The sequence below is a fragment of the Chaetomium strumarium genome (assembly GCF_033439665.1).
Source record: "Chaetomium strumarium strain CBS 333.67 chromosome Unknown B0T15scaffold_3, whole genome shotgun sequence".
Lineage (NCBI taxonomy): Eukaryota > Fungi > Ascomycota > Sordariomycetes > Sordariales > Chaetomiaceae > Chaetomium > Chaetomium strumarium.
Window position 1 is genome coordinate 181,765 of NW_026944431.1, and position 14,249 is coordinate 196,013.

At 58.1% G+C, this 14,249-nt stretch overlaps 4 protein-coding genes and 1 non-coding gene across 5 annotated transcripts; 3 read left to right on the plus strand and 2 right to left on the minus strand.

Moving 5' to 3' along the window:
- Positions 1-4,100: 4,100 nt before the first annotated feature.
- B0T15DRAFT_137313 (uncharacterized protein) lies at positions 4,101-4,995 on the plus strand. The gene is made up of 4 exons (XM_062861832.1): positions 4,101-4,195; positions 4,254-4,306; positions 4,356-4,682; positions 4,760-4,995. Exons 2-3 carry the CDS (start codon positions 4,301-4,303, stop codon positions 4,542-4,544), a joined length of 195 nt encoding a protein of 64 aa, XP_062722098.1. The 5' UTR covers positions 4,101-4,195; positions 4,254-4,300; the 3' UTR covers positions 4,545-4,682; positions 4,760-4,995.
- A 1,136-nt stretch (positions 4,996-6,131) lies between these two features.
- On the plus strand, positions 6,132-8,331 carry B0T15DRAFT_394661 (glycoside hydrolase superfamily; the record flags this gene model as incomplete). The annotated part of the gene is made up of 2 exons (XM_062864740.1): positions 6,132-6,250; positions 6,381-8,331. The coding sequence occupies 2 exons, from the start codon at positions 6,132-6,134 to the stop codon at positions 8,329-8,331; spliced, it is 2,070 nt and encodes a 689-aa protein (XP_062722099.1).
- Positions 8,332-8,716: 385 nt separating this feature from the next.
- B0T15DRAFT_t109 lies at positions 8,717-8,808 on the minus strand. Its single transcript has one exon. It is a non-coding gene; the product is annotated as a tRNA-Glu (tRNA).
- A 998-nt stretch (positions 8,809-9,806) lies between these two features.
- B0T15DRAFT_137442 (pyridoxal phosphate-dependent transferase) lies at positions 9,807-11,726 on the plus strand. The gene is made up of 2 exons (XM_062861833.1): positions 9,807-10,096; positions 10,172-11,726. Exons 1-2 carry the CDS (start codon positions 9,964-9,966, stop codon positions 11,617-11,619), a joined length of 1,581 nt encoding a protein of 526 aa, XP_062722100.1. The 5' UTR covers positions 9,807-9,963; the 3' UTR covers positions 11,620-11,726.
- On the minus strand, positions 11,622-13,918 carry B0T15DRAFT_375856 (glycoside hydrolase superfamily; the record flags this gene model as incomplete). The annotated part of the gene is made up of 2 exons (XM_062864230.1): positions 11,622-12,019; positions 12,127-13,918. Coding segments are annotated over 2 exons (2,190 nt in total), but the record flags the coding sequence as incomplete, so codon positions are not given.
- Positions 13,919-14,249: the final 331 nt, after the last annotated feature.

Here is a 14,249-nt window from a genome sequence, read left to right on the forward strand (position 1 = left end):
GCGGCGCTACTGCCTCCATGACGAGCACTACTATATATGTTCCAACCATTCCTGAATCATCCCGGTGCTCAGTCTTGACTTGTAGACGTCTTTCCATCCCGCTAATTCCGTGTGGAGTTCTGCCAATGCTATAAGTCCATGTCGTCGGTGACCCCCGTTGTCCTCGCATCGTTTGAATCCCGGCCTTGGATCCCCTGAATCTACGGGACTCTCCAACTGGCGGTTAAGAATGAGGACATTACGACTGAGCTGCTATCACTCGACTCTTGCCGTCTTCAGCCTTCTGAACTTCCTACCGAGCACGGCTTACGCAGCTGCTTTGACCGCGAATAAGACCATGCCTCCTTTGATTCTCCTTACTGGGCTATAGTACTGACTGCTATTGTGTCTCTGCACCTGGCTAAGTCTCATCCCCTTTCTGTGAAGCCTTTGGACACTTTCATGTTGTTGCTGGGAGTCACAATGCTGCTTCCTTCATCAATCATACCGTGCGAGTGTGAGGACTGTTCTAGTGGGGCGTACACACCTGACGCGACTTACACGCGCGTTTATGGGAGTTACGCGACGTAAGGCGCGTCAGGGGAGGTTACGCGCCTAAGAGAGTTCAAGTTATTACGCGACTACCAGAACCCCTAGTTCCACACGCGCCTGCCCGATCCTATAGGTTATCAATGATAAGTTCGACCACTTCGTGATACTAACGCGATGATCCTGTGGAGTTGAGAACTTGAGGAGAACTGACGGAGAGGAAAGCCAGTCAGGAGATTAAGGTGTCAAGCTAGCTCTGGGCAATACATAAAGGAGTGTCGGGTGACAAAGTCTCTACTTCTACATGCGCGAAATCACGTTGTGTAAATACAAAGCTGTTACCAACCTTGATGACGATCTGACAGCATCAGTGCCAGATTACGCTGTGAAGGAGAAGATGACAAAGGGAATTGGGTCATCTCGACTTCCCAGGCAGTGCATGGCCTATTGATAGTCCTTCAGTTATAGTGCGTGTATTTGGATTGTGAAAATCAACAGTGGCATCGATTGGTGCGTCGCCGAGCTTAGTATTCTCCGACGCTCAGGAGTCGGGAGTCTGGAGGGGTGCTGTCGAGTTACTATAGTTATATCTCCATCGAAGGCGCTTATGCTAGCCAGCTTGTTCTGCTCCAGGAGGGGTAGCCTATGGTTAACGGGCGGTAGAGTTCCTCAGGAATGACCATCACATGAGCACGCGAAGGGACCGAGGGTCAAGTAGATCAGCGTCAATTCTAGGTTCCTGGACTATTTAATGGGCATGCTGGACGTGTTGTCGTGATGGCTCGTGGGCTTGCGGCGTTGGGGCGATGACTCGGATGAGCGCTGCGCTGTCGTCCATAAATCCTGGCTGAATGACCGACTCAGGCGACCAACTAGGGGCAAATATCGCGGGGTTCCGAATATTAGTACTTCACTCACAGCCTAGTTGCCGTTCTTATACGAACTATGGAACATGTCAACTTCATTTCTCAACGTCCAAGAGTCCGGACGTGGCCGGTACAGGTTAGTCCTTCATCGATCCGCAAGTTGTGCAGATGACGTTGACTTCCCAAGTCGAATACAAGCCCGGCATTGACATGCGTTAACCTTCACTAGATACCCAGACCTCCACGAGCTCTCAGGCTGCGAGATGACGTATGCTGTCTCTAATGCGGTTGGTGTGATGTCCCACCGGGTGTGGAAGGGGGACACTATGTCAGGTTCGGGCAAAACCTAATGGGAAACGAGAATAGGGGGGCGTTGGCACAACAACCCACGTGAGGACTCGGTGCCTCTTGAGGAGGGGCATAGCGTCCACATGATACTACGTGCCATGTACATGTACAACCCCCCACTTACTCAGTGCCACTGGTGATCAGGAAGAAACCGTGTGCCCAGTCAATGTCCTCAGTTGACCGCAAACCTTGCTGGTTCGAATCCTGCATACGCGGAAGGTCGCTGTCGTCCATCTCGGCCTAAATTCGGGGCTGATTTCGCCCGAGGAGCAAAGACGATCAAAGGCCAAGTTGATCCAAGGTGACAGAGAAGCCACAAGCTCGCAAACCCAAGACAAGTGGCAGGAGATCGAACGAACACCGGGTGGGGCGTTGGTCAGGATCGCAGCATGGGGAGGGGGAGGGGGAGGGGAGGGGGAGGGGAGGAGGAGGGGCGGGGTTGCTCTGTGGGAGATATGGGAAGCCAGCGGCTGCTGCGGCAGAGCATTAAATCTGATAAGGGCCTCATCCTTGAACGGGGCTATTTCCGGCCAATGGAGAGCCGCCCTGAGGCAAGTGGATTGTGGGAGCTGGCACTAGCGTAGCGTGCCTGCGCGAGTGGGAAATGCTGAGATATTTTTCGCCGCGAAGCAAGCAAACACACGAGAGAGACGCAGCAGGTCACATCTGGGGTGACACCACGATAGAGGCTGTCTTTTCCTCTTTGGGAATACTGCGGGTGTGGGCGGCTGGAGGACGAGCTCAGGTTTTTGACAAAGTTCAGAGCCTTTGTCGCCTCAACTTCGCTGCTCTCTTTGAGGTGGCTCGTGGCGGGCGACGGCAATGTGACTGGTGGTGTCCATAGTTCCATAGTGCCCAGGCCTGCGGCAAGCCACCTGCCTGTTCCGCTATCGTCTACGGTTGGGCTCGCGGGGTAGACCCAATTGCCGTGGGCCGAACCTGGGAAGGGCGATGGTGCGGGAGCACAAGGTACGGCTTGTTGGTGCCCAAAGCTCGAGCGGCTTGGACCTTTGGACGCCGTTGTGACCCTCTCCGAGGCCGGCTTCCGGGCGAACAGAGTCTGTTGCGGTCACAGGAGCATGCAACGTGCTTCCATTCGCTTGAGATCGGGCAGGCGCGAGATCGTTTGATGCCGTCCAGACAAGACTTGGGGAAAGCTCGCTGGGTTTGTCTTGACGGTGGGAGTGTTTGCCAAAAGGGCCTCGTGATAGTGGGGCTCGGGTGGCTGGTCTCGGGATGCGTACGTTGCTGGAACCCGTCTGGGGAATCGTTGTGCGCCCGTGTTTCCCGATAGAGTGCCGTGCAGGAAGCAAACAGCTTGTGTTACCGCAACTCTGGGAGCTGGACTGTGAGACAAACAGTTGCGGGTAAGCTTCCCGCCGGGGGAGAGGGCCCGAGCGGATGGGACTTTTGACAGTCTAGTCGATCGTGAGAGGCCGTGAGGACGGAGCGCTTGGTTCTACTGTGTAGGGCCGAGCGATTTGCGTGCGGCAAAGGATCCCGCCCCGCATGCATCAAAGGTGCCGGCTGCCGCCTCGTGGAAGTCATGAACGCGATGCTTTGCGAGCACATCGCCGCTAAGAATGCCGAACTCCGAACCCAGTTGGCGCCTCACTCTCTAGCCCTGACTCACGTCACCAGCCGGTGGAGCAGAGTTCGGGCAGAGACGATGGGTTCAGTAGCTTGCGACGGAACTGGGAGGACGGAGGATGGGCTTGCGTGTTCGTGGCGTGCGGCGCCGGGTTTGGGCGGTTCTTGTCGAATGAAATCAGAACGAAGTTCGAAGCCTACGTCGATCTCTTAACCCAAGCCAAAGCGTATTGATGAAGGATCAAGCCGTATTACTTGGCTGGCAGATGCTTGGTAGGGCAGAGTGACGACAGTTCGCAGGCCGACGACCCGTCAAGAAGGGTCGCCTAGGGGCCCTTGCGATGCAACCACTGCCGCGGGTCTTCCAATGACGAGGATCATCCTTGTATCGATGCGCGAAACGCCAGCGAGCCGGTGCGGTCACGCCACCGGTAACCGAGCTGCTGGTTCCCATCCGCATGTGGATGCATTTTCTTTGCATGTGGAGTTGACCTTGTTTGCTGGCCTTCCTCCTTATGCACCCTGTGCGTCCTAGCAGTGACAATCCCAAGAAGGTCATCCGGAAACTGAGAGATACTGTCTGCCACACGTCTCGCCGTGTGCCCATTGCTCTAGGTTCCACAAGGGCTCGAGCGTCAGGTTTCCGTCGCCCGTCGCCCGTCGCCCGTGAGTCCCGTTGCCACTAAGGATGACGGGGTGCCAGGGCGCGAGGATCACCGCCATTTGTCTCAGAGTTAAATAGCTCGTTAGCCAGCTGAACTCCCGTGGCGCTAGGAAGCTTAGAAGTAGATCGAAGCGGGTTCGACGAAGATTATAATACGACACCATCCGCTGCCCTGGACAGGAACATTCACCCAAGCGGAGTAAGCGCGGCCGTCACCATCGAAGAACCACGCCTTCTAATCTCGCTGACGGCAAAAGGCAATCAGAAAGAGCCATCTCATACTCCCAGAGCTCGACGCTTCATAATGGGCGTAGGTGCATCAAGGTCGCGTTGACGTGCTGGGCTAAATCGTCTCGCAGTTCCAATCTGGCGATGTCGTCCGCCTCCGTGGCTCCACCGTGGTCTACAAGGTGGTCGCCGTGAACGGCTGCTTGGTCACAATCCTCGTCTCCAACCCGCAGCCCGACGGGCAGTATCTGCCATTCAACTCGACATCCCTGCAGACTGTGGACGAGTCCCGCCTGGAGAAGGCCGATGATGTCTCTTGAAGATCCTAAGACTTGGGCTGGGAATTTTGGGTGGATTTCTGTTTTTTCGTTGATATCCTTGACGCTAGAGGGCGGGATGCAATCCATGGATTTTATGGGAGCGCGGCGCTGGGAAACTCCGGGTCCGGCCTGGCATTGGTTAGCACATCCTCTCTTCCCGCAGGAGTGCTTCGGTTACAGTGCCTTTAGAAGCTTATAGATGATACCTCACAAAGAAAGGGCACTTCGCAGACTCCCTTCACCGGAGTCTCGCAACGCACCGACGCGTGGTGCTTCTTGGTTGGACGGTGGTTGGAGTGACACAGCAATTCTCGGCTCCAACTCGGGCACTCCCGTTCCATTACAGCACGAGGTTTCACCAAAGCACCTCCACGGCTGCAGCACCATGCAAAGCTGTGGCGATCAACTCGGACACTCAGTCAGGTTCACTGGTTGACGTTGACGAAGGGAGTTTGCGTTCTCAGTTGCGAAAGACTTCAGCCTGAAGTCTGCAAGTTCGCAAATCTCCTGTTGATTCGTTTTACACCAAAGACAACGAAGCCTGAAGGGATAGAAAACAGATGGAAGGTACATACATGTACGAATTCGGTGACTCGGACCGGTCTTTCCTGTTTGAGATTCTGGGCTGCTGTGAGCGCTGCCTGATTCCGGATCGCACCTGCCGAGTTGGGGATGCATTCCTGCGACTTCAGTTCCACCACCTGATGCTCCCTAACCCTTTGGGCGCGGGGTGTCTCCTTCGGTCCCGAGACTGGCTGCGTCTTGTGGTCATCAAAGCCGTGGCCTCAGTGTGGCCTTCAAACTCGAACAACACACGCAGCGCCCTTTTGTTCACCTGCCCCGGACCGATTCGACATTCCACGCCGTTATCGAGGCGGCCAAGATTGGGCTGTACTCGACTGACGGATCACCGCTGTGGCAGGTATGTATGTATGCACGCATAAGCTCCGACTGATGACTGAATAAGTCAGTACGTTGCCTGTAGTACTCCGTACACAGTAACACAGACTGGGCGTTGGACGCTCTACGGAGAAACGGTCGAGATAATCTCCATAACTTTGACAGACACAAGCGTGGCTATCGGATGAGCCCTAGCCAAATACAGTTAGAAACTTACCGTTATCACTCCACCGGACGATGCCGAACTTTTTCCATCCGGGAGGGGTCCATGGACTCCATGGAGCAGGTCGCAACGGCCGCCAGCGAGCGATTTTCCCCGGCCGTGTCGGGAATTATTCCGTTATTTTTCCTGGTGGAACTGCTTCCCCGGATATTCTCCAGTCTGTCTTCACCCGCCATTGTTGACTTCTCCCATTCGACCGGTTGGTAGCTGCTCCTTGGCAGGGGCGACAGCGCGAGAACAATAACAGTGATCCTACGCTGTCGACCTCCCGCTGGACATGTCGAGTTCTACCTGCTTGCCCTCATAACAAATGCGGGGAACCAATCTACAATAATGACCCGGAAAGGCACCACCGCACGAAAGGTGTGGACGAGCACGGCTCGCCCCGGCGCGGGCAACATGGACCTCGCCGCCCCAAAGTCGGCAGCATCCGAGGCTCATCGAAGCCGCCGCAAGCAAGCATCATGGGCTTCCTCTCTGCGCTCGCGCTCTCAGTCGCGGCGCTTGCCATCCCGGTGAAGGGTGGCTTGACGTATCCCGACTGCGTGAATGGACCGCTCAAGACGAATGTGGTGTGCGACACGTCGGCGGCCCCCGAGGCCCGAGCCTCAGCCGTCGTGGCTGCCATGAGCAACAGCGAGAAACTCGGCAACCTCATAAAGCAGCCTTTTTTCCGTTCCCGCGCATCCTTGAGCGTAACTGACCACCGCCAGCAACTCGCCCGGCGTCTCAAGACTCGGCTTGAGTGCGTACCAGTGGTGGAACGAAGCTCTCCACGGCGTCGCCCACAACCGTGGCATCACGTGGGGAGGGGAGTTTAGCGCAGCAACCCAGTTCCCGCAGGCCATCACTACTTCGGCAGCCTTCGACGACGTCTTGGTTGAGCGGATCGGCACCATCATCAGCACCGAGGCCCGCGCCTTCGCGAATAACGGGCGAGCCCACCTGGACTTCTGGACCCCCAACGTCAACCCCCTCCGCGATCCGCGCTGGGGCCGCGGACACGAGACACCGGGCGAAGATGCGTTCAGGAACAAGAAGTGGGCGGAGGCGTTCGTCAGGGGCATTCAGGGGACCGGACCGACGCAGCGGGTTGTCGCGACTTGCAAGCACTTCGCCGCCTATGACCTTGAGAACTCGGGCAGCACGACGAGGTTCAACTTCGACGCCAAGGTGTCCGCCCAGGACCTTTCCGAGTACTATCTGCCGCCGTTCAAGCAATGCGCGCGGGACTCCAAGGTGGGCTCCATCATGTGCAGCTACAATGCGGTCAACGGCGTCCCAGCATGCGCCAGCTCGTATCTGATGGACACGATCCTCCGGAAACACTGGAACTGGACCGACCAGAACCAGTACATTGTGAGCGACTGCGATGCGGTGTACTACCTCGGCAACGCAAATGGCGGCCACCGGTACAGGCCGAGCTATGCAGCGGCGATCGGGGCATCACTCGAGGCTGGTGTAGACAACATGTGCTGGGCAACTGGCGGCACGACTCCGGATGCTGCGTCAGCCTTCAACTCCCGGCAGTTCAGCCAGGCAACCCTGGACAAGGCGCTGCTGCGGCAAATGCAGGGTCTTGTTAAGGCAGGATATTTCGACGGTCCAGATAGTCCGCACCGCAATCTCGGCGCGGCCGATGTCAACACACAGGTCGCACGGGATACCGCGCTTCGGTCTGCTGAGGAAGGCATCGTGCTGCTTAAAAACGACGGGCTTCTCCCGATCTCTCTGGACGGGGCAAACTTCCAGGTTGCCATGATTGGGTTCTGGGCTAACACGGCCGACAAGATGTTGGGCGGTTACAGCGGGAGCCCGCCCTTCAACCACGACCCGGTGACTGCGGCAAGATCGATGGGCATCACGGTCAATTACGTGAATGGGCCTCTGACGCAGTCCAACGCGGACACGACGGCGGCCGTAAACGCGGCGCAGAAGTCCAATGCCGTGATCTTCTTTGGCGGCATCGACAACACGGTCGAGAAAGAGAGCCAGGACCGCACGTCCATTGCCTGGCCTTCTGGACAACTGGCCATGATCCAGAGGCTGGCGGCCGTGGGCAAGCCTGTCATCGTCGTCCGGCTCGGAACGCATGTCGATGATACCCCGCTTCTCAGTCTCCCGAATGTGAAGGCGATCCTGTGGGCTGGCTATCCCGGCCAAGACGGCGGCACTGCGGTGGTGAACATCATCACCGGACAAGTTAGGCCCGCCGCGAGGCTCCCCATCACCGTGTATCCGTCGTCATACACCGGTCGTGCTCCCTACACGAATATGGCGTTGCGGCCATCGTCTTCGTACCCCGGGCGGACATATCGCTGGTTTAAAGACGCCGTTTTCCCGTTCGGCCACGGCTTACACTACACGAACTTCAGTGTCGCTGTGCAGGACTTTCCGGCCACGTTCTCGATCGCGGGTCTTGTGGCCTCCTGCAAGGGCGCCTCGATGTACCTCGACCTCTGCCCGTTCCCGTCGGTGCCGATCGTCGTTGCCAACACGGGCTTGCGGGCTTCCGACTACGTTGCGCTGGGATTCCTGGCAGGGGACTTTGGACCCGCGCTGGCCAAGCTGAGGCTGTCTGACTCTGATCTTGGACTCCAGCGGGCCAACACACTCTCCGGCGTCAAGCGGAACTACTGGCCTTTGTCTTCCGGTGATACTTAGGTATTATATGTACACGTACCTATGTATAAAGAGGGCCAGGTAACCGTTCCTGGCACTTGCATCACCGCATGTCTTGCAGCTCCCAACTTTAATGAGACTGCTTTGCTGTTTGGTCTACCGTTTGCTCTATCACAGGCGCTGTCTTGTTTAATTTTAACGCTTGGAGCCGGCTCTAGGCTGATTGGGTTACTGAATCTAGATTGAGTTAAGAAAAGAGAAGGAAGGAAAACAATAAAATAATGGGAAAAGAAAAAAGGAAACTCCATATCCGCCAAGTGATACCTTTCACACCATCTCCCTAACTCCGACATCCTGATAATGATATGTCAATAATGGACATAGGAAAAAAGATGGGTTTGATGCAACCCCTGGACAGGACATCTAACTCGGATACCGGGAGTCGAACCCGGGGCTGTTGAGAGAGCAGTCACTCCTTGGAAGTGAGAGTCAACGATGTTACCGCTACACCATACCCGATCCGCAATCGTGTGTGGTTCCGACAGGGGTTGCTTCCTGGACGGCGAGGTTGGTGGAGGAGATTATATTTTTTCTCTTCAGTGGGCGGAGTAGATGTGGACACCGGGCTTGGAAATACAAAGGAACCTTGTAGATTGGAAACGGATAAGTGTATGTGTATAGCTGATTCTTGTTAGGGTGCAATGATTGTACAATATGCCAGTAATGGCTCGTGCGTGTGAGAGACTGATCATTAGTACAAGCTGCTTCACTGAGTCAAGATCACTTGCGAGTCTCTTATAATTTAAGATCTGTTCTTCCAACTCCGAAACTGGCCAAGTAATAATAAGTCCGCGTTGGCTGTGTTGAGCCAGCTCCGCTATGCTCTTTAACAATTGCGAATACCTGACTTCCAGATTTCTACTCCAGACTAACCAACATGTTCGCTGGTTCTAGCCTCCTACTTATCTGTTTGCTCTCTCTGTGTTGTCTTCTACGCTTTCTTTATCATCATCAAGCTTAACCCTAACCCCATACCCCCTGACCGCTCAAAACCGACTGCTCAACCATGCACTTGCGGATAGAACTACCCCTTACCTTTGTGCTTTGTGCCTACTCTGGTGGCTTGGCTGGGCACATCTGGGTCTTCTCTACACCTCAGTTCTCCGAATTCAGCCCACTTATGCCTCTGCACACTGCACACTGCAACATAATGCGAGCTGGGCGGCGATTTCAATGGGTGATGGAACTCTGAGTCTATGTCTCTATGACTCTGTGCTACCGAGCGGCTTGCTGCGGGTTGTGGAGGCTCTTCTGCAGCGAAACGCGCCCTATTCGGAACAATCACGCACGATGCAGCCATCCCGCAAGAACTGCCCAATTAGCAGGCAAGTTATGGAACACTGCTGCGGAGAAAAGAGTGCAAGCGGGTGGGGAACGGGACGAAACTAAGCTTAACTGCAACAGCGCCTCTGACTCAAGACGGGAGTCATGCTGGGCTCCGCATGGTTAGCGGCAGGAGTAAGGACCATCATCTATGGGACTGATGTATAAGTATCGCCCTCGGTTCGAGTCGTGGTTTTGCTGTTGAGAAGTTGATTCATTATTACTATTGTCCACCAGCTGGGCACCTTACTACGCAGTGCTCTTTTGAAAGCGGAACCGCTTTGACTCGACATGGGCAGTACACAAGACCTTCCTCTGCGGCCAAAGGAGGCAGGCCCAGATGAAAATGGCCCCGTCAAGTTCGGCCACGAGCTTCGAGACAGGGAGTTCCTCTTCGACCCGGCCTACCGCAACCTCAACCACGGTACTTCCTTTCTTCCTCCACACTCCTCTCCTTCACATCTCTCTCACCCACCCACCCACTAACATTCTCCACAAGGCTCATTCGGCACCATCCCACAAGCCATCCGCACCCGCCTCCGGACCTACCAAGACCGGGCCGAAGCGCGCCCGGACCCGTTCATCCGGTACGAGTACCCCAAGCTGCTGGACCTCTCGCGCGCCGCCGTCGCCCAGCTCCTGCGCGTGCCCACCGACACGTGCGTGTTCGTGCCCAACGCCACTTCGGGCGTCAACACGGTGCTGCGCAACCTCGTGTGGCACCCGGACGGCCGAGACGAGATCCTTTATTTCGACACCATCTACGGCGGCTGTGCGCGGACGATTGACTACGTCGTGGAAGATCGCGGTGGGTTGGTGCAGGGCAGGGTGATCCCGCTGTCCTACCCCTGCGAGGATGATGTTATTGTGGAAGCATTCCACGCTGCCGTGACGGAGGCCGTCGAAAAGGAAGGGAAACGGCCCCGCGTGTGCCTCTTCGACGTCGTTTCCTCCAATCCGGGCGTGCGCTTCCCCTTCGAGGCCATCACGGCGGCCTGTCGGGAGCGGGGGATCCTCAGCCTCGTCGACGGCGCGCAGGGCGTGGGGATGGTCGACCTCGACCTCGGCGCCGTCGATCCGGATTTCTTTGTCTCCAATTGCCACAAGTGGCTGCACGTTCCTAGGGGGTGTGCGGTTTTCTACGTGCCGCTGCGCAACCAGGCCTTGATCAGGTCCAGTCTGCCGACTAGCCATGGTTTCGTTCCCAAGGATAGTAGTAGTACTGGGTCTGAGGAGAAGAAGATGAAGGTGAGACCCAACCCGCTGCCGCCGTCGACCAAGTCCGCGTTTGTCAACCAGTTCGAGTTCGTCGGCACGGTCGACAACGCGCCGTACCTGTGCGTGGTGGACAGCATCAGGTGGCGCGCCGAGGTGCTGGGCGGGGAGGAGCGGATCCGGGGTGAGCTGACCGAGCTGGCGAGGCAGGGCGGGGCGAAGGTAGCGCAGATGCTGGGCACCGAGGTGCTGGATAATGCGAGCCGGAGCTTGACGCGGTGTTCGATGGTGAATGTGGCGCTGCCGTTGGTGGTGGAGCAGCAGCAGCAGCCGGAGGGAGATGAGGAGGAAAAGGGGAAGGGGGAAGTGCCGAAGGAGGGCGTGGTGGCGGTTATACCGGGGAGTGATGCCGCGGCTGTGACGAACTGGATCCTCGAGAGGCTGATGGAGGACTACAAGACGTTTGTCGCGCTGTTTGTGTACCGCGGCCGCTGGTGGGCGCGGCTCAGCGCGCAGGTGTATCTGGAGATGGACGACTTTGAGTGGGCCGGGCGCACACTCAAGGAGGTGTGCGAGCGGGTGGCCAGGGGGAGTACAAGAAGTGAGGTTGTGTCTGGCTTGTTTATACTTTTCGAATATCTCATATTCTCAATCATATCAACGTCACTCCAATCTCGCATACCTCTCTCACGTTTCACCACCCACCACCTACCACCTCCGTACTACACCTGAAAACTCCCACTCAACCTAACATCCCTCGAACTCGCGCCGACCCCAACCCCAAAAGCTCCCCCGGGCACAACCCACTGCTGCCTCCCAGAATCCCAGTAACTGAGATCCCGCCTCCGCAGATTAAACGTCGCCGTCCCGCTCGCGCCGCGCTCCAGCTTCAGCTTGGCAAACCCGCGCAGCTGCTTCGGCGGTGTGGATGATGAGGGCAGCGTGATGTACAGCTGGGCGACCTCGGCGCCGGCCACGGCGCCGCTGTTGGTGATCTTTGCCGTGACCGTCGCCACGGTGTCCCACAGGTCGGAGGGCCCTCCCGGGACGGTGGGACCGCTCGCTGGGCCCGGGGTGAGGGAATCGATGGAGGTGGTGATGGTGAGGGAGGAGTAGGTGAAGTTTGTGTAAGCTGAGGAATTTAAAAGTTTATCAGTATAGAATCTGACTACTACTATTAGTAGTATTGTACCTAGTGGGGATGAAGAAGGGCAAGGGAAAGGAAGGACTCGGACTTACACAGCCCAAAACCAAACTCAAACCGCGGCTCGATCTTGGCCTGGTCGAAATGGCGATAATCAATGAATAAGCCCTCACCAAACGAATCCGTGCTGCCCCGCACGATGGCCGTGCCGTAGTCCTCGGGCCGCTTGGCGATGGTGTACGGCAGCTTGCCCGACGGTGCGACCAGGCCGTACAGCACGTCGACCAGCGCGTTGCCGTTCTCCTGGCTCGGCAGGCCCGCCCACACGACGGCCCGGACGCCCGGCGTGGCGAGGACGGTCTCGAGGATGACGGGCCCCACGCTGTGCACGACCACGACCGTGTTCTTGTTGGCCGCCGCCACGGCCTGCACCAGCTGGTTGCCGTTGTGCCACGGATCGAGGTGGTTGCGGTCGCCGGCGTGGCCCTCGACTGTGATGTAGCCCTCGCCCGAGTCGGCCGTGATCACGACGATGGCGGCGTCGGCGCCCGACACCACGCCCGACACCCCGTTGGTGCTGTCCGAGCTGTGCAGGCCGAGCGTGGTGCCGTCGCTTTGCGCCCGTGTCCGCAGCGCGTCGTAGGGTGCCACAAAGTAAGGGTAGTTGACCGAGCCGGAGCCCCAGCCCATGCCGAGCGCGCCCGTGTTGCAGCCCTTGTCGGTGCACGCGTTCATGCCCTGCGGATTGACGACGGCGGCCGACCCGACGAGCGCCAGCTTGCCGGGCTTTTTTAAGGGAAGGATCCCATCGTTGCGCAGCAGCACGATGCCGTCGCGCGCCACCGACCTCACGTTCTCCTTGTGGTTGGCCTGCACGTTGGCGCGGATGTTGATGGGCGGGTAGCCGGCGTTCTGGCCCAGCAGGTACCACGACGCCAGGATCCGCTTGGCCATGTCGTCGAGCCGGGCCTGGGACACCTGGTTGCGGTTGACGGCGTTGTTGAGCTGCGGGCCCCACAACACGTTGTTGCCGTTGTAGTCGCTGCCGGGCATGGTCATGTCCAGGCCGTTGTTGGCGGCGCCCGCGGTCGTGTGCTGCGCATTCCAGTCCGTCACCACGTAGCCGCGGAAGCCGAGCTCCTTCTTGAGCAAGCCGTTGAGCGCCGCGTCGCTCTCGCACGCCCACGACCCGTTGAGCTTGTTGTAGCTGCACATGACGCTGGCCACGTCGGCGTGCACCGCATCCGCGAACGGCCACAAGTACAGCTCGTGCATGGTGCGGTCGTCGACGTTGCTGCTGATGGTCTCGCGGTTCAGCTCCTGCTCATTGGCGATGTAGTGCTTGGCGCACGCCTGCACACCCGCCGACTGGATCCCCTCGATGGTCTCGGCCATGGCGATGCCCGTGAGGTACGGGTCCGGCCCAAAGCCCTCCCAGTTGCGCCCGGCCTGCGGCATCTTCCCGAGGGCGCCGGCCACAGGCCCAAGGAGGACGTGGACGCCGCACCCCCTGGCCTCAGCCCCCAGGTAGGCGCCGCGCTGCCGGATCAGGTCGACGTCCCATGTCGACGCCGCCTGGATGCCCGGCGTGAAGGCTGTCGTGCCCGTGCCGAAGCGGATGCCCAGCGGTCCGTCCTGGAGGCAGAGCTGCGGGTAGTTGATGGACCCGATGGCTGGCGTGTTGCCCACGCACGGTCCCTTGTCCCACCCGACGCCCGTGACAATGTTGACCTTGTCCTGCTGCGACATCTTGGCCACGGCGGCAGCAGCGGACGAGTGCGCCGCTTCCCACGCGGCCGTTCCTGACGGGGCCGCGCGTGGGAGCTTGTCGGGTGTCTCAGCCCGGGCGAGCACCGCTGCCGCCAGCAGGGCGAGGCTGCGGAGTGTCATGATGGGTAAGTAGGTGTGGGCGACTGTCAGCGGTCACCTGGTAATTTCAAAATCACGACGGTAGTCGAGAAGCTGAGACTGCAGCGCAAAAGCCGCGTCGCTGTCCCTCCCACTTATACCAACCAAGCGAAGACGAGCCATGTTTTCCTGATACATTGCCTAGACTGCCCTCTGAGAGAATTAACACTGTCGAGTGTTACTCAGCCCCACAAGTCCATGTCTCCTACCCCCGATATAGCAGAGTGCTTGCTCCGATCGACGAAGCGAAGGCTAGACGCATAGGACCCGAGAGCACCAACCCGCGGCCAAGTCTGGTTCGGTGGCCGAC